Source organism: Hyperolius riggenbachi, chromosome 2, assembly GCF_040937935.1.
Source record: "Hyperolius riggenbachi isolate aHypRig1 chromosome 2, aHypRig1.pri, whole genome shotgun sequence".
Taxonomy (NCBI): domain Eukaryota; kingdom Metazoa; phylum Chordata; class Amphibia; order Anura; family Hyperoliidae; genus Hyperolius; species Hyperolius riggenbachi.
In genome coordinates this window covers 137,897,778-137,912,270 of record NC_090647.1, presented here as the reverse complement: position 1 = coordinate 137,912,270, position 14,493 = coordinate 137,897,778, and the positions used below count along the sequence as shown (strand labels likewise).

Sequence of the window (14,493 nt, the reverse complement as noted above, 5' to 3'; positions counted from 1 at the left end):
CCTCCTTGTTGGTGATTCATTTTGCCTTTGGCATCGATATGCAAGTGTGACTGCGTAGTAGGTATAAATAGTACAACCTAGTGATCCTATGAGACTAGTAATTAGGATGAACTACGTTTACCATACTGTATGTTATACCATCATCTATAAGAAAAGGCACCTCTGCAAATGTAAACAAGTGTAAAGGTTATGAGAAGCACAATTAAGTTGTTTGCTTGTATGAGCACTAGTTTCTAGGGAAGATATAGAATTTTGCATGTCACTTTCAGAAATGACAATTATATCATCTTGCAGTGAACCACACTTTTAAAGAAAACCTGAACTGAAAATTAAAAGTCAAAATAAACATACACAAGTCATACTTACCTTCCATGTAGTCTACTCCTCAGTGTCTTTCTCCTGTCCCGCGTCCTGTTTGTTCACTGTGATCAAGGGAATTTTCCGTCCTCCATTTTGAAAATGGCCATTACCCATAACAGCTTTCTGGTCAGCACACAGTTAAACTGTAACATCGCCCACTTGAGCCATAGGGAAACATGGACATTACCTGGAACATCAGTTTTCCTCTCAGCTATAACTGACAGCAACTGATATTTTACTGACAGCAACTGATATATTTCAGATCTGACAAAATATTGTCAGAACTGGAAGGGATCATTGTCAGAAGAAAATGGCGAGCTTCTGAGAGGAACTGATGGCAAGGCAACTATGTAATGTTCATTTGAAGTTACCTCATCTGTTTATTTTAAATATTTTTACTCAGTACAGGTTCTCTTTAAAGGGAACCTGCAGAGTGGGGATTACAGAGGCTGACAACTTCATTCTCTAATAAACAATGCCGGTTGTGCCGGTTGCCTGACTTCTGAGCTGATGTTCTGCCTCTGCTTTAAATGAGGTGTCAAGCAACTCCTGCTACCCATAATGCTATTTACTCGGGGCTTCCTCCAGGTCGTCCTCTACTGCGCCTGCGTGAGCACCGCTGTCAATCACCTCCACGTGGTCCAGAATGTACTGCGCAGGCGTAGAACTACTGTTCCGGACCACGTGGAGATGACTGACAGCGGCGCTCGCGCAGGCGCAGTAAAGGACGACCTGTAGGTCGTTCTGCGCAGCGTGAGGGAACGGGGGCCAGCGGAGTTGCAGTGAGGGACATAGGAAGCCCCAGGTAAGAAGCACTATGGAGAGTTAATGAATACAATTGCTTATTTTTTGCAATATACAAAAAAAAAGAGCAAAAAAGCCCACACACTGGGGTGGTTGCCATGGACAGTTAAGCAATATAACCACAGAGAAAAGCATCCATATAGGCAATAGTATAGACTCCAGACCTCATTAAGTCCAGATAATCATATTTTAGTGAGGGAATGTATCCCAAACCCATAAAACAGTTTAAAAATGTTAAATTATTTGAACTTAGTGAGATCTGGAATCTATACTGTAGCCTATATAGGTTCTTTTCTCTGCAGTTATATTTTTTAAAATATTTTTTTTATAAATTATTTAGTCAGTGTTTGCCTCTAGTAAAACCTTTCTTCACGCTGATTGACGTGAAATTTATTACAGGTGGCAAGATCTTTAGTCTTGTCAGATGCATCACTGTGGAATGCTTGTTTCTAAGAATCCCAAAGCTAGTGAAAATAATACCTGGCCTCCAAAATGCTCCAGGAAGAGAATTCCACATACCGTAGCTAAACAGCCTAGGCTAAGCATCACTGGGAATATATTGCTATAGGAAGTGTTTGAGGCTGAAACCAGGTTAATTACTGTAAAAGAGGGTATCCTGAATAAAATATGCATTCTACTAAATATCACTACAGTGCCTCTTTAAAGCTAGGTATACGCTATAAAATACAAATCATTTTACTGCCACTCTATATTAGTTGCACAGCTGCTGCCTAGTGCTGTACTGCTTGTTAAAGTGCAAATCCGTAGTGAGGAAGCTAATTTCAGCTCCAAGCTTCGCCGATAATTTAAGCGCCGCCATAGGCCGTAATGAGAAATACAGCTATCGCGGCGCTCAGTGACTAATTTGGGTGCCATTGATTGTTAGAGTTCACATTAGAGAAAAAAGAGGTGATTTGGCACCAGCTAATTACATGTCCCCCCTCAGTTGTGACAACTCGAAGGGGGAATAGCATTAACGCTACCCCAGACTTCCCTTAGGCGCAGGGTGGGCCATCTTTCAGCTTCACCCTGGGCCAAAATGTGACTGTGGCTATTTTACATGTATGGATCCATGGGATCATCAAGGCTGCCCTACACTCCTCCCCTCCTGCTGCACATGATGCAGTAACAGACGGACATGTCAGATTTATGCTTGATCGTTAAACTGACTGAACACCAACCAATATGGCCTTGTTTTTTGGTTTTTTTAGATTTTTGACTTTTTGTTAGATTCAATGTTAATATCAAATCTAACATCTAATCTTTTAATAAACTCACATTGTGTATGTCTTGCTTTAAGGACACCCAAAGTGAGAGGGATTTGCAAACTGCTATATTTATTAACTTTCAAACAATACTAGTTGCCTGGCTTTCCTGCTGATCTGGCTTCAGTAGTGTCTGAATCGCACACCTGAAGGCAGAAACATCTGATCTGCATGCTTATTCATGATCTATGTTTAAAAGTATTAGAGGCAGAAGATTAGTAGGGTAGCCAGGAAACTGGTATTGTTTAAAAGAAAATAAATACTGTATGGCAGCCTCCATATCCCTCTCACTTCAAGTGTCCTTTTAAGCCACCTGGTCCTCATTAGTTCCAGTTTTCCATATGGCAATTTGTTTGAATGCCATATGAACTTTACATACCAATTGTTCATACGTCACTCAACATTTGTCTGGTCCAGAAAAATATGCAGGTAAATTTTAAGCGTATAAAATGTTGCTCACATTTGCAAACAGTAATAGTGTAAGGCCTGCGGTGGACTACTAACACAGAACAATAAGGTCTGCAGTGGACTACTGACACACAGAACAATAAGGCCTGCGGTGGACTACTAATACACAGAACAATAATGCCTGCGGTGGACTACTAACACACAGAACAATAAGGCCTGCGGTGGACTACTGACACACAGAACAATAAGGCCTGCGGTGGACTACTAATACACAGAACAATAATGCCTGCGGTGGACTACTAACACACAGAAAAATAAGGTCTGCGGTGGACTACTAACACACAGAACAATAAGGCCTGCGGTGGACTACTAACACACAGAAAAATAAGGCCTGCGGTGGACTAACACACAGAAAAATAAGGCCTGCGGTGGACTACTAAAACACAGAACAATAAGGCCTGTGGTGGACTAACACACAGAACAATAAGGCCTGCGGTGGACTACTAACACACAGAACAATAAGGCCTGCAGTGGACTACTAACACACAGAACAATAAGGCCTGCGGTAGACTACTAACACACAGAACAATAAGGCCTGCAGTGGACTATTAACACACAGTACAATAAGGCCTGCAGTGGACTACTAACACACAGAACAATAAGGCCTGCGGTGGACTACTAACACACAGAACAATAAGGCCTGCAGTGGACTATTAACACACAGTACAATAAGGCCTGCAGTGGACTACTAACACACAGAACAATAAGGCCTGGTCCTCATTAGTTCCAGTTTTCCATATGGCAATTTGTTTGAATGCCATATGAACTTTACATACCAATTGTTCATACGTCTCTCAACATTTGTCTGGTCCAGAAAAATATGCAGGTAAATTTTAATCATATAAAATGTTGCTCACATTTGCAAACAGTAATAGTGTAAGGCCTGCGGTGGACTACTAACAAACAGAATAATAAGGCCTGAGGTGGACTACTAACACACTGAACAATAAGGCCTGCGGTGGACTACTAACACTCAGAACAATCAGGCCTGCGGTGGACTAATACACAGAACAATAAGGCCTGCGGTGGACTACTAACACACAGAACAATAAGGCCTGCAGTGGACTACTGTCACACAGAACAATAAGGCCTGCGGTGGACTACTAACACACAGAACAATAAGGCCTGCGGTGGACTACTAACACACAGAGCAATAAGGCCTGTGGTGGACTAACACACAGAACAATAAGGCCTGCAGTGGACTACTAACACACAGAACAATAAGGCCTGCGGTGGACTAACACACAGAACAATAAGGCCTGCAGTGGACTACTAACACACAGAACAATAAGGCCTGTGGTAGACTACTGACACACAGAACAATAAGGCCTGTGGTGGACTACTAACACACAGAACAATAAGGCCTGCGGTGGACTACTAACACACAGAACAATAAGGCCTGCAGTGGACTACTGAGACACAGAACAATAAGGCCTGCGGTGGACTACTAACACACAGAACAATAAGGCCTGCGGAGGACTACTAACACACAGAACAATAAGGCCTGCAGTGGACTACTAACACACAGAAAAATAAGGCCTGCAGTGGACTACTAACACACAGAACAATAAGGCCTGCAGTGGACTATTAACACACTGAACAATAAGGCCTGCAGTGGACTACTAACACACAGAACAATAAGGTCTGCAGTGGACTACTGATACACAGAACAATAAGGCCTGCGGTGGACTACTAACACACAGAACAATAAGGCCTGCAGTGGACTACTAACACACAGAACAATACGGCCTGCGGTGGACTAACACACAGAACAATACGGCCTGCGGTGGACTACTAACACACAGAACAATACGGCCTGCGGTGGACTACTAACACGCAGAACAATAAGGCCTGCGGTGGACTTTTAACACACAGAACAATAAGGCCTGCGGTGGACTACTAACACACAGAACAATAAGGCCTGCGGTGGACTACTAACGCACAGAACAATACGGCCTGCGGTGGACTACTAACACACAGAACAATAAGGCCTGCAGTGGACTACTGACACACAGAACAATAAGGCCTGCGGCAGACTACTGACACACAGAACAATAAGGCCTGCGGTGGACTAACACACAGAACAATAAGGCCTGCAGTGGACTACTAACACTCAGAACAATAAGGTCGGCAGTGGACTACTAACACACAGAACAATAAGGCCTGCAGTGGACTACTAACTAACACACAGAACAATAAGGCCTGCGGTGGACTAACACACAGAACAATACGGCCTGCGGTGGACTACTAACACACAGAACAATAAGGCCTGCAGTGGACTACTGACACACAGAACAATAAGGCCTACGGTGGACTACTAACACACAGAACAATAAGGCCTGCGGTGGACTACTAACACACAGAACAATAAGGCCTGCAGTGGACTACTAACACACAGAACAATAAGGCCTGCGGTGGACTACTAACACACAGAACAATAAGGCCTGCGGTGGACTACTAACACACAGAACAATAAGGCCTGCGGTGGACTACTAACACACAGAACAATAAGGCCTGTGGTGGACTACTAACACACAGAACAATAAGGCCTGCGGTGGACTACTAACACACAGAACAATAAGGCCTGCAGTGGACTATTAACACACAGTACAATAAGGCCTGCAGTGGACTACTAACACACAGAACAATAAGGCCTGGTCCTCATTAGTTCCAGTTTTCCATATGGCCATTTGTTTGAATGCCATATGAACTTTACATACCAATTGTTCATACGTCTCTCAACATTTGTCTGGTCCAGAAAAATATGCAGGTAAATTTTAATCATATAAAATGTTGCTCACATTTGCAAACAGTAATAGTGTAAGGCCTGTGGTGGACTACTAACAAACAGAATAATAAGGCCTGAGGTGGACTACTAACACACTGAACAATAAGGCCTGCGGTGGACTACTAACACTCAGAACAATCAGGCCTGCGGTGGACTAATACACAGAACAATAAGGCCTGCTGTGGACTACTAACACACAGAACAATAAGGCCTGCAGTGGACTACTGTCACACAGAACAATAAGGCCTGCGGTGGACTACTAACACACAGAACAATAAGGCCTGCGGTGGACTACTAACACACAGAGCAATAAGGCCTGTGGTGGACTAACACACAGAACAATAAGGCCTGCAGTGGACTACTTACACACAGAACAATAAGGCCTGCGGTGGACTAACACACAGAACAATAAGGCCTGCAGTGGACTACTAACACACAGAACAATAAGGCCTGTGGTAGACTACTGACACACAGAACAATAAGGCCTGTGGTGGACTACTAACACACAGAACAATAAGGCCTGCGGTGGACTACTAACACACAGAACAATAAGGCCTGCAGTGGACTACTGAGACACAGAACAATAAGGCCTGCGGTGGACTACTAACACACAGAACAATAAGGCCTGCGGAGGACTACTAACACACAGAACAATAAGGCCTGCAGTGGACTACTAACACACAGAAAAATAAGGCCTGCAGTGGACTACTAACACACAGAACAATAAGGCCTGCAGTGGACTATTAACACACTGAACAATAAGGCCTGCAGTGGACTACTAACACACAGAACAATAAGGTCTGCAGTGGACTACTGATACACAGAACAATAAGGCCTGCGGTGGACTACTAACACACAGAACAATAAGGCCTGCAGTGGACTACTAACACACAGAACAATACGGCCTGCGGTGGACTAACACACAGAACAATACGGCCTGCGGTGGACTACTAACACACAGAACAATACGGCCTGCGGTGGACTACTCACACGCAGAACAATAAGGCCTGCGGTGGACTTTTAACACACAGAACAATAAGGCCTGCGGTGGACTACTAACACACAGAACAATAAGGCCTGCGGTGGACTACTAACACACAGAACAATACGGCCTGCGGTGGACTACTAACACACAGAACAATAAGGCCTGCAGTGGACTACTGACACACAGAACAATAAGGCCTGCGGTGGACTAACACTCAGAACAATAAGGCCTGCAGTGGACTACTAACACTCAGAACAATAAGGTCGGCAGTGGACTACTAACACACAGAACAATAAGGCCTGCAGTGGACTACTAACTAACACACAGAACAATAGGGCCTGCAGTGGACTACTAACACACAGAACAATAAGGCCTGCGGTGGACTACCAACACACAGAACAATAAGGCCTGCGGTGGACTATCACACAGAACAATACGGCCTGCGGTGGACTACTAACACACAGAACAATAAGGCCTGCAGTGGACTACTGACACACAGAACAATAAGGCCTACGGTGGACTACTAACACACAGAACAATAAGGCCTGCGGTGGACTACTAACACACAGAACAATAAGGCCTGCAGTGGACTACTAACACACAGAACAATAAGGCCTGCGGTGGACTACTAACACACAGAACAATACGGCCTGCGGTGGACTACTAACACACAGAACAATAAGGCCTGCGGTGGACTACTAACACACAGAACAATAAGGCCTGTGGTGGACTACTAACACACAGAACAATAAGGCCTGCGGTGGACTACTAACACACAGAACAATAAGGCCTGCGGTGGACTAACACACAGAACAATAAGGCCTGCGGGGACTACTAACACACAGAACAATAAGGCCTGCGGTGGACTACTAACACACAGAACAATGAGCTCCCTATGGTTTTCTGTCACTAGGCTCTCTGTGGTGTAATTAAGTATGATTAATGATAGATGTGAGCTACTATGTAATTATTTTGGCGATTTTACTGAGTAATACTAAAGAGACCCCATCTGTTAATCATTGATCACAGGCCTTCTGCATATAATTGCATGGAATTTTAGAAGCAGCCATCAGATACAAAAAAGACCCCCATGCCGTAGTCTTCAATAAAAACACCCACAGACATGAAATACGCTGTTGATGGTGACATTCTCATGTTTGTTGACAACTGCTCTGAATCTGTGTACACAGGCTAGGAGAAACTTGATTGAGGTGCTGCCCAGAATCTAGAATGTTTACAGCGGCCTGCGATGCCTCTGGACGCCTCAATCAGTGATCAGCCTGGCAGATCGACTCAGCTGATTGCTGGCCGAGAGCATTATTATCTGTACCCTTTACACAACTGTGACCCGGTACCCGCACAATCAGTCAAATCAGATTAGTGGATAGAGATATGGGTATACTTCAAAAAACCAATGCAAGGGAAAAAGCTTGATGCCAGTCTCTTCTTCTAGCATGTAAAGAGTGACCACTGGGCGGCACACGTATTGTGATTCAATGCCAGACTGATCTCTATTTGTTTGGAAATCGATTGGATAGTGTATGATCATGGCCGGATTTGTACTTTTTATCACCCAAGGACCACTACCACCAGCTGCCCCCGGACAGACAGCATCCTAAACTCCCTCCCTCAACACGGCAGGGATTAGATTACATTATAAGCTCCTCTTAGGACCGTTACTGACATGATGGCAGGGGTTACATTGTAAATTCCTTGGTGAGCATCACATTTGCTGAGTGACAGGCAGCTCAGAGATCACTGTAAGTGCCTGATCACTGCCCTTCATCCCCTGAGTGCCAGATCCAGCTGTTGATAGCCATCCACCGCTATGTGCAAAATCATGAAAGAATGTTCAGCAGGCTAACTGCTACTGCCACTCTGCTGCCCACAGCCCGCCCCATGTTTTCCTGGTGCCCTGGGCCATGGTATGATTCCTTCCCTCTAGTGATATGTTGAGAGCAATAGATGACTAGCAGATTTGATCAAAGTAGTTGAAACGGTATGGAATCAAATGAAAAAATTAAAACATGTAAGGCCCGCCTTACCCAGACAGAATCTAAGGCACATCCATTCTTTACCAGTGCACCCCCTTAGGACTGTAGAAACAAAACCACTTATGGATACTGGTTGGGTACTCATGGATTAAATACTCTCAGGGTTAAATACTTACCTGATCTAACGTACTATACACAGACTGGTGACCATTGCACCCCGTTCAAAATTTGTGGCCGTGGCGAGTGTTTTTCTAATTTTATCCGAGGCTCTGGTCACCCCCATTTGCATTGCTTTGGCCCGCCTCGGCTCGGTAGCCAGAGCTTAATTGGTAACTCCCGTGCTGGGGCAGGTGAAAGCTACGCAGGTGGAAATATCCAAAGAACTTTGGCAGACTTTGGAAACTGTGGAGGCGGTTGAAGCATCATCTGAGTCCCAAGTATGTTGAATCAGGTAAGTACTTAATGCTGAAACACGCCCCCTCCACCACGCCGATCCTGCAGAATTAAGACAGAGCTTGTCATGACAGGCTCTGTCTTTTTATACCAGATGTACTCTTTAGTCAATGTGATTGTTTACATTTGAATGCGTTTTTGCATGCAGAAAAAAAAACATACTTTTTGTAGCATAATATCGCATCGTCAGGCCCAGATTTACCTCAAAAGAGCCTATAGGCACAGATGTCCTGGCACCTTAGACTCTGTCCTCCATGTACCTACAAACCCCACCGAACTGCACCGCAAGTGTGCTGGCTGGCCCAGCTGTCACTTCTCCCTTACTGCCCTTGCCTGTCTTAGGTAGCTACAGGTGCTCCTTTGTATTAGGTAACCAGAACTACCCTCAATATTAAGAAGCTAGAGGTGCCCCTGTGTATTAGGTAGCTAGAGGAACCTCATTATTAAAGGAATACTATCGATACCCAAGTGTTCTAAAATGATAGTGTGCAAATAATGTCTAAGTAGCTGTGTAAACATTTTCCTACTTTTCATGTTAAATATCAGAGGCAAAAGCTGTAATTTATTGAGGGTAGGATTTAGCTATATTGGGACAAATCAATTGCAGAAGGGGTGTCTGCTTCAATGCACAGCCAGAGTTGCATATCAGACTACAGAAAGCCAATATCAAACATTTCAAACTCTGAAAGCAAAAACAGTATGAAAAGCTGTGAGAATTAGTTACATTTCCTCTGCTCTCTTCAGACACTTCAGTCAGAAACAGAGGACACAGGAGCTGCAGCTGTTGGGAGCTCTCTCTCTGTCACACACAGAGCTACACATAGAGTTAACTGATCAAGTGTGAGGGGAATTTTCCCTCTCCTCATGGCTCAGTCAGCCGTCAGTTTTGGCGTCAGTAAAGTTTGAATGTATTTTGATAACAGTAAACAAAGAGGTTGCTACTAAAATGTATACACCAGTACTTAGCAGCACTTCCCAAACAATTCCTGTGTCAATTGAAAAAAATATGTGAATCGATAGTATTCCTTTAAGCAGCTAGAGGTGCCCCTGACTGAAAGATCTTGTCAGTGGAATGCCAAGAGTAGGGGGAGTAACTTCTCATTCTCACTCTCATCAGGACTCTGCATAGGGAAGGAGGGAGGCACTAGGGGAGGTAGCCGCCTCTCCATCATCAGGCGCTTGTAGGCACGTGCCTACAGTGCCTTATGATAAATCCAGCCCAGCACATCGTTATTGTTTTCTCATTGAAATTCATCAGCTACTGTGGAATAATGCACACTTTTAAATGCACGCAAATGCGGCGAGCATGCGAAAAAAAAATGCAGCGCCCAGTCTAAGACCTTGGAAGGAGGTTAGCATTCTGTATTCTTGTAAGCTGTGAGTTGAATCACAGCAATGCCAAAGCAATACAAAAGCAATGCCAAACATTTCCTATGAAAAATGTGTTGTTATAACAAACTGATAATGTGGAATCTCCTGATTGTCATGTTCATATCTAGTTTTCTCTGTACTTTGAAACAATCTGGAGAATGCGCTTCTATCCACACCCTCCATCCGCGGGTTGTACTTTCCTCTTTACATCTCACCCTGACCCTACTGATGAACTAGGCAGGTCTGTGGTTACCTCATAGCTTTGTGTAGTTTCATTCTCTGTATAGCATGTCAGTGTGGTGCCTGGTACTCTGGTAGCCTGTTGCAATGGAGGAATGCAACATTTGCTGTTGGTCTCATTGACCTACTTACATGTGTGGCTTCAGCTGGTACATTACACAGTTTCTGTACTCCTCTATCTTCTCAGGTGTGTAGATGGGAAGTGGCCTGTAGGGGTTCACTGATAAAACAACGCTTCCAATATAGGTCTGTTGAAGAAAAGTAGTATTAAAGAGGAACTGTAGTGAAAATAATGTAATGGATACAATTGCTTACTAACATTGTATTGACTCAATATTGGCTGCACAGCCTGATGATAGGCTGTAATAGCCTGAAACAGCGCGCTGTCACTGTATACAGCCGAACTGTAATAAAGAGCTGATTTTATAATTACACTTGGTTGTGCTGACCTATTGCTGCATCTTACACTTCTTTTCATAGGTTACTTATGTTTAATTACTTTTTCTAATTATGAATTTTCAAAAAGTGAACCCGAAGTGAGAGGTATATTGAGGCTGCCATGTTTACCTCCTTTTAAACTACACTAGTTACCTGGCAGTCCTGTTGATCTTCTGGCATTAGTAGTGTCTGAGTCACAACCCTGAAACAAGCATGTGGCTAATCCAGTCAGACTTGAGTCAGAGCACCTGATCTGCATGCTTGTTCAGGGTCTATGACTAAAAGTATTATCGGGGAAAGCCAGGCAACTTGCATTGTTTAAAAGGAAATACATATGGCAGCCTCCATATTACACTCACCTCGGGTTCTCTGTAAAGCGGATCTCCAGCCTAATGTAAAAATCTAGCAGCTTTCCTGTTAAAGAAAGTTCTAGATACCTGCTGTGCTCTCTTGTCCCTCAAAGCCATCCTGAAGATCATGAATGACCCTCCCCGAAGGAAAAACACCAGGATGTTCACTTGAGTTTACAGGAGTAAACATCTTGGCGTTCCTCTCTGGGTGGGGAGGGGAGGCGGTTCGGTGTCTTCAGGGCGGCGTTGTGGGACAAGGCAGTAACTAGAACTTTCTTTTACAGGACGACTGCTAGATTTTAATTTTAGGTTGGAGATCAGCTTTAACCACAGAGAGACCAATTCAAGCTGTGGGTAGAAGTCTATTAATCCATGCAGGTGTATTAGTGATTAACTGTTTTTAACCTATCTTTGTAGGGGCACAAATGGTGGTTATACAATTATGTTGCATTTACATTGTTAAAGAGACTGTAACAAAATTTTCATCCCTCTTTCTTCTATCCTATAAGTTCCTATACCTGTTCTAATGTGCTCGGTCTAACTGCAGCCTTTCCTACTTGCACAGTGGCTGTATTATCCCTGTTATATGATCTAATCTTCTCTCCTCTGTTGGCTCTGTCGGGCTGATGCAGTCAGGCTGGAATGTGCTGTGTTGCTTGTGATTGGATAGAAGCTATACACACCCTCTCCAGGCCCCCTGCACACTCTGTATGACTCACACACTGAGCTACTCTCAGCCTATCAATTGCTATGCAAAGCAAAATGAACAGAGGCGCCAAAAGAATAATATCACAATTTTAAAAACATTTGGATAAAAACTCCTTAGGGGGCAGTGGTGGATCTACCCCCCACAAGGAGACACTGAGAAATGTCTATTTCAGAAATAGATTATTTTATTGGTACACTCCAATGGGGTTGCAACGCGTTTCGCAGGCGTAGACCTGCTTCCTCAGGCAATACAAGTAGGAGTACACAACAGTATCAAGTTCAGGATACACTTGGCACCTCTAGACAGAGGTGCCAAGTGTATCCTGAACCTGATACTGTTGTGTACTCCTACTTGTATTGCCTGAGGAAGCGGGTCTACGCCTGCGAAACGCGTTGCAATCCCATTGGAGTGTACCAATTAAATAATCTATTTCTGAAATAGACATTTCTCAGTGTCTACTTGTGGGGGGTAGATCCACCACTGCCCCCTAAGCAATTTTTATCCAAACGTTTTTACAATTGTGATATTATTCTTTTGGCGCCTCTGTTCATTTTGCTTTGCATTATCATCCACCCTGGTGGAGGGGGATTACCCCTTTTTTTTCCTATCTACAGAGTGCGACTTTTTAATCCTGAGTGGGGACAGGAAAATCTCCTCACCTGCCTATACAGTGGTTGCCTGGAGGTGACCCTGGCTTGTGAGTATATCTTTTGTACTCTTTTATCTACATCATTGTTACAATAATTACTACACTATATTGGGCTCTCAGTCTCCCCCTTTTTTACATATATCAATTGCTATGTCTTTTGTTTGTAAACACTGGATACAAATGGCAATTACAAGCCAGTATTGCAGCCGGGAGAGGCAGAAACAGCACAGAGGGGCCCTGGAGAACATAATGAATAGAATGGTATGCTTTTTATTGTAAGAATTTTAGAGTACAGATTTTCTTTAATACACAAGATTGTTTTCCTTTTGTTGATGTTTTTTTTTCCCTAGCGATCTTTTTTGGAGGTTTAATGGGTGACCGATTCATGCATGTTTCTCACTTCTATACAGTATGAACTTACAGGTGTCTATATACTTACATAGATTTCATCATTCTTGAATCTCTCCTTCAGGTTTTGGAGTAGGGACTCCTCAGAAAGAGAGTCCAGCAGAATGAGATCCCCCACCCCAACCATGCCATCCAGGAAGGATGAATTGAAATCCATTCTTGCAAGTCTGCCCAAATCCTGGAAAACAGCAAAATGTAAACCAGTTTATACAGTGCTGGCAATATCATGAACCCCTAGGCTGGCTTCACACTAGTTATAGTTTAATGGGGAGGAGAGGAAGCAAACATTTGTCAATCCTCATTTAAAGTGGACCCAAATTAAAAATACAAGATTCCAGAAATAAAATCTATTTTCTAAATTATAATGATAAATAACAGCCTTTTTTCAGCTGCATGATGACAAATATCAAATATTTTATATTTATTGGAGGAACCCCTCCCTTCATTTCTTATTGCCGGGATTTTTTCCGGCAAACTAGTGGAGGAGATAAAAAAACAAAAACCAAACATAGGCTGCTACTGATGATGTCACAGGGGAGGTGATCTCAGCTTGTGTGAGATTTCGCATAGACTATGCCCCTGTGAGGGAGGGTAGCTGATGACACACCCATGATCTAAAACCTCCTACTAAGCTCAGAAGTAATGGCTGCCACCTGTATAACCCTAGTTATGAAAAGAGAAGGGTGAAAATCATGCACTAAAATGCTCATAGGCTTAAAGGAGTGTTTATTTATCTTTGTATGTGTCAGAGTACTGCAACTAACTATTTTGAATTAAAAAAATGTTTGGTTTGGGTCTGCTTTAACTGTGACAGATTGCTAAACAACATTGTGGATCAGTTGTACACATGCAAAGTTCTTGGTCGAGATGGTGCAGAATGATCATCTAGGCCAAGATGTGTATACAACAATTTGATTGCCTGCTGTTAGCCACTACTTCAGTGTTTGTAAAACTGCCTATTATTTATAGATAGTCAACATGCTTACCACAATAGTCAACCAAACATCTCATACTGGCCTACAATGGCAACTTGAAATTTTACTGGTTCTTATGGTAGTAGTAGCAGTAAAGTATTGTGCTGTGTTAGCAATCAGTAAAAGCAAGAAGTTTTGAATCAGGATTATACCATTTACTGGCTAACTTAAAGAAATAAAAATAAAAAAAATAAATAAAACTAAGCTTTCTGCTATTACGCCTTCATCTGACACAAA

The 14,493-nt window shown here is 43.2% G+C and overlaps 1 protein-coding gene across 4 annotated transcripts in view; it reads right to left on the bottom strand.

The window, feature by feature from the left end:
• MYO1A (myosin IA) overlaps positions 1-14,493 on the bottom strand; it is a 159,148-nt gene that overhangs the window by 103,181 nt on the left and 41,474 nt on the right. For 3 of the 4 annotated variants that reach the window (XM_068267480.1, XM_068267483.1, XM_068267482.1), the window contains exons 2-3: positions 13,314-13,460; positions 10,861-10,976 (exon numbers count right to left, since the gene is read on the bottom strand). The exons of the other annotated variant lie outside the window; for it this stretch is intronic. In XM_068267480.1, the coding sequence (XP_068123581.1) occupies positions 10,861-10,976; positions 13,314-13,439 (242 nt within the window). In that variant the 5' untranslated portion in view covers positions 13,440-13,460. The remainder of the gene's footprint in view (positions 1-10,860; positions 10,977-13,313; positions 13,461-14,493) is intronic. 4 annotated transcript variants of the gene reach the window in all.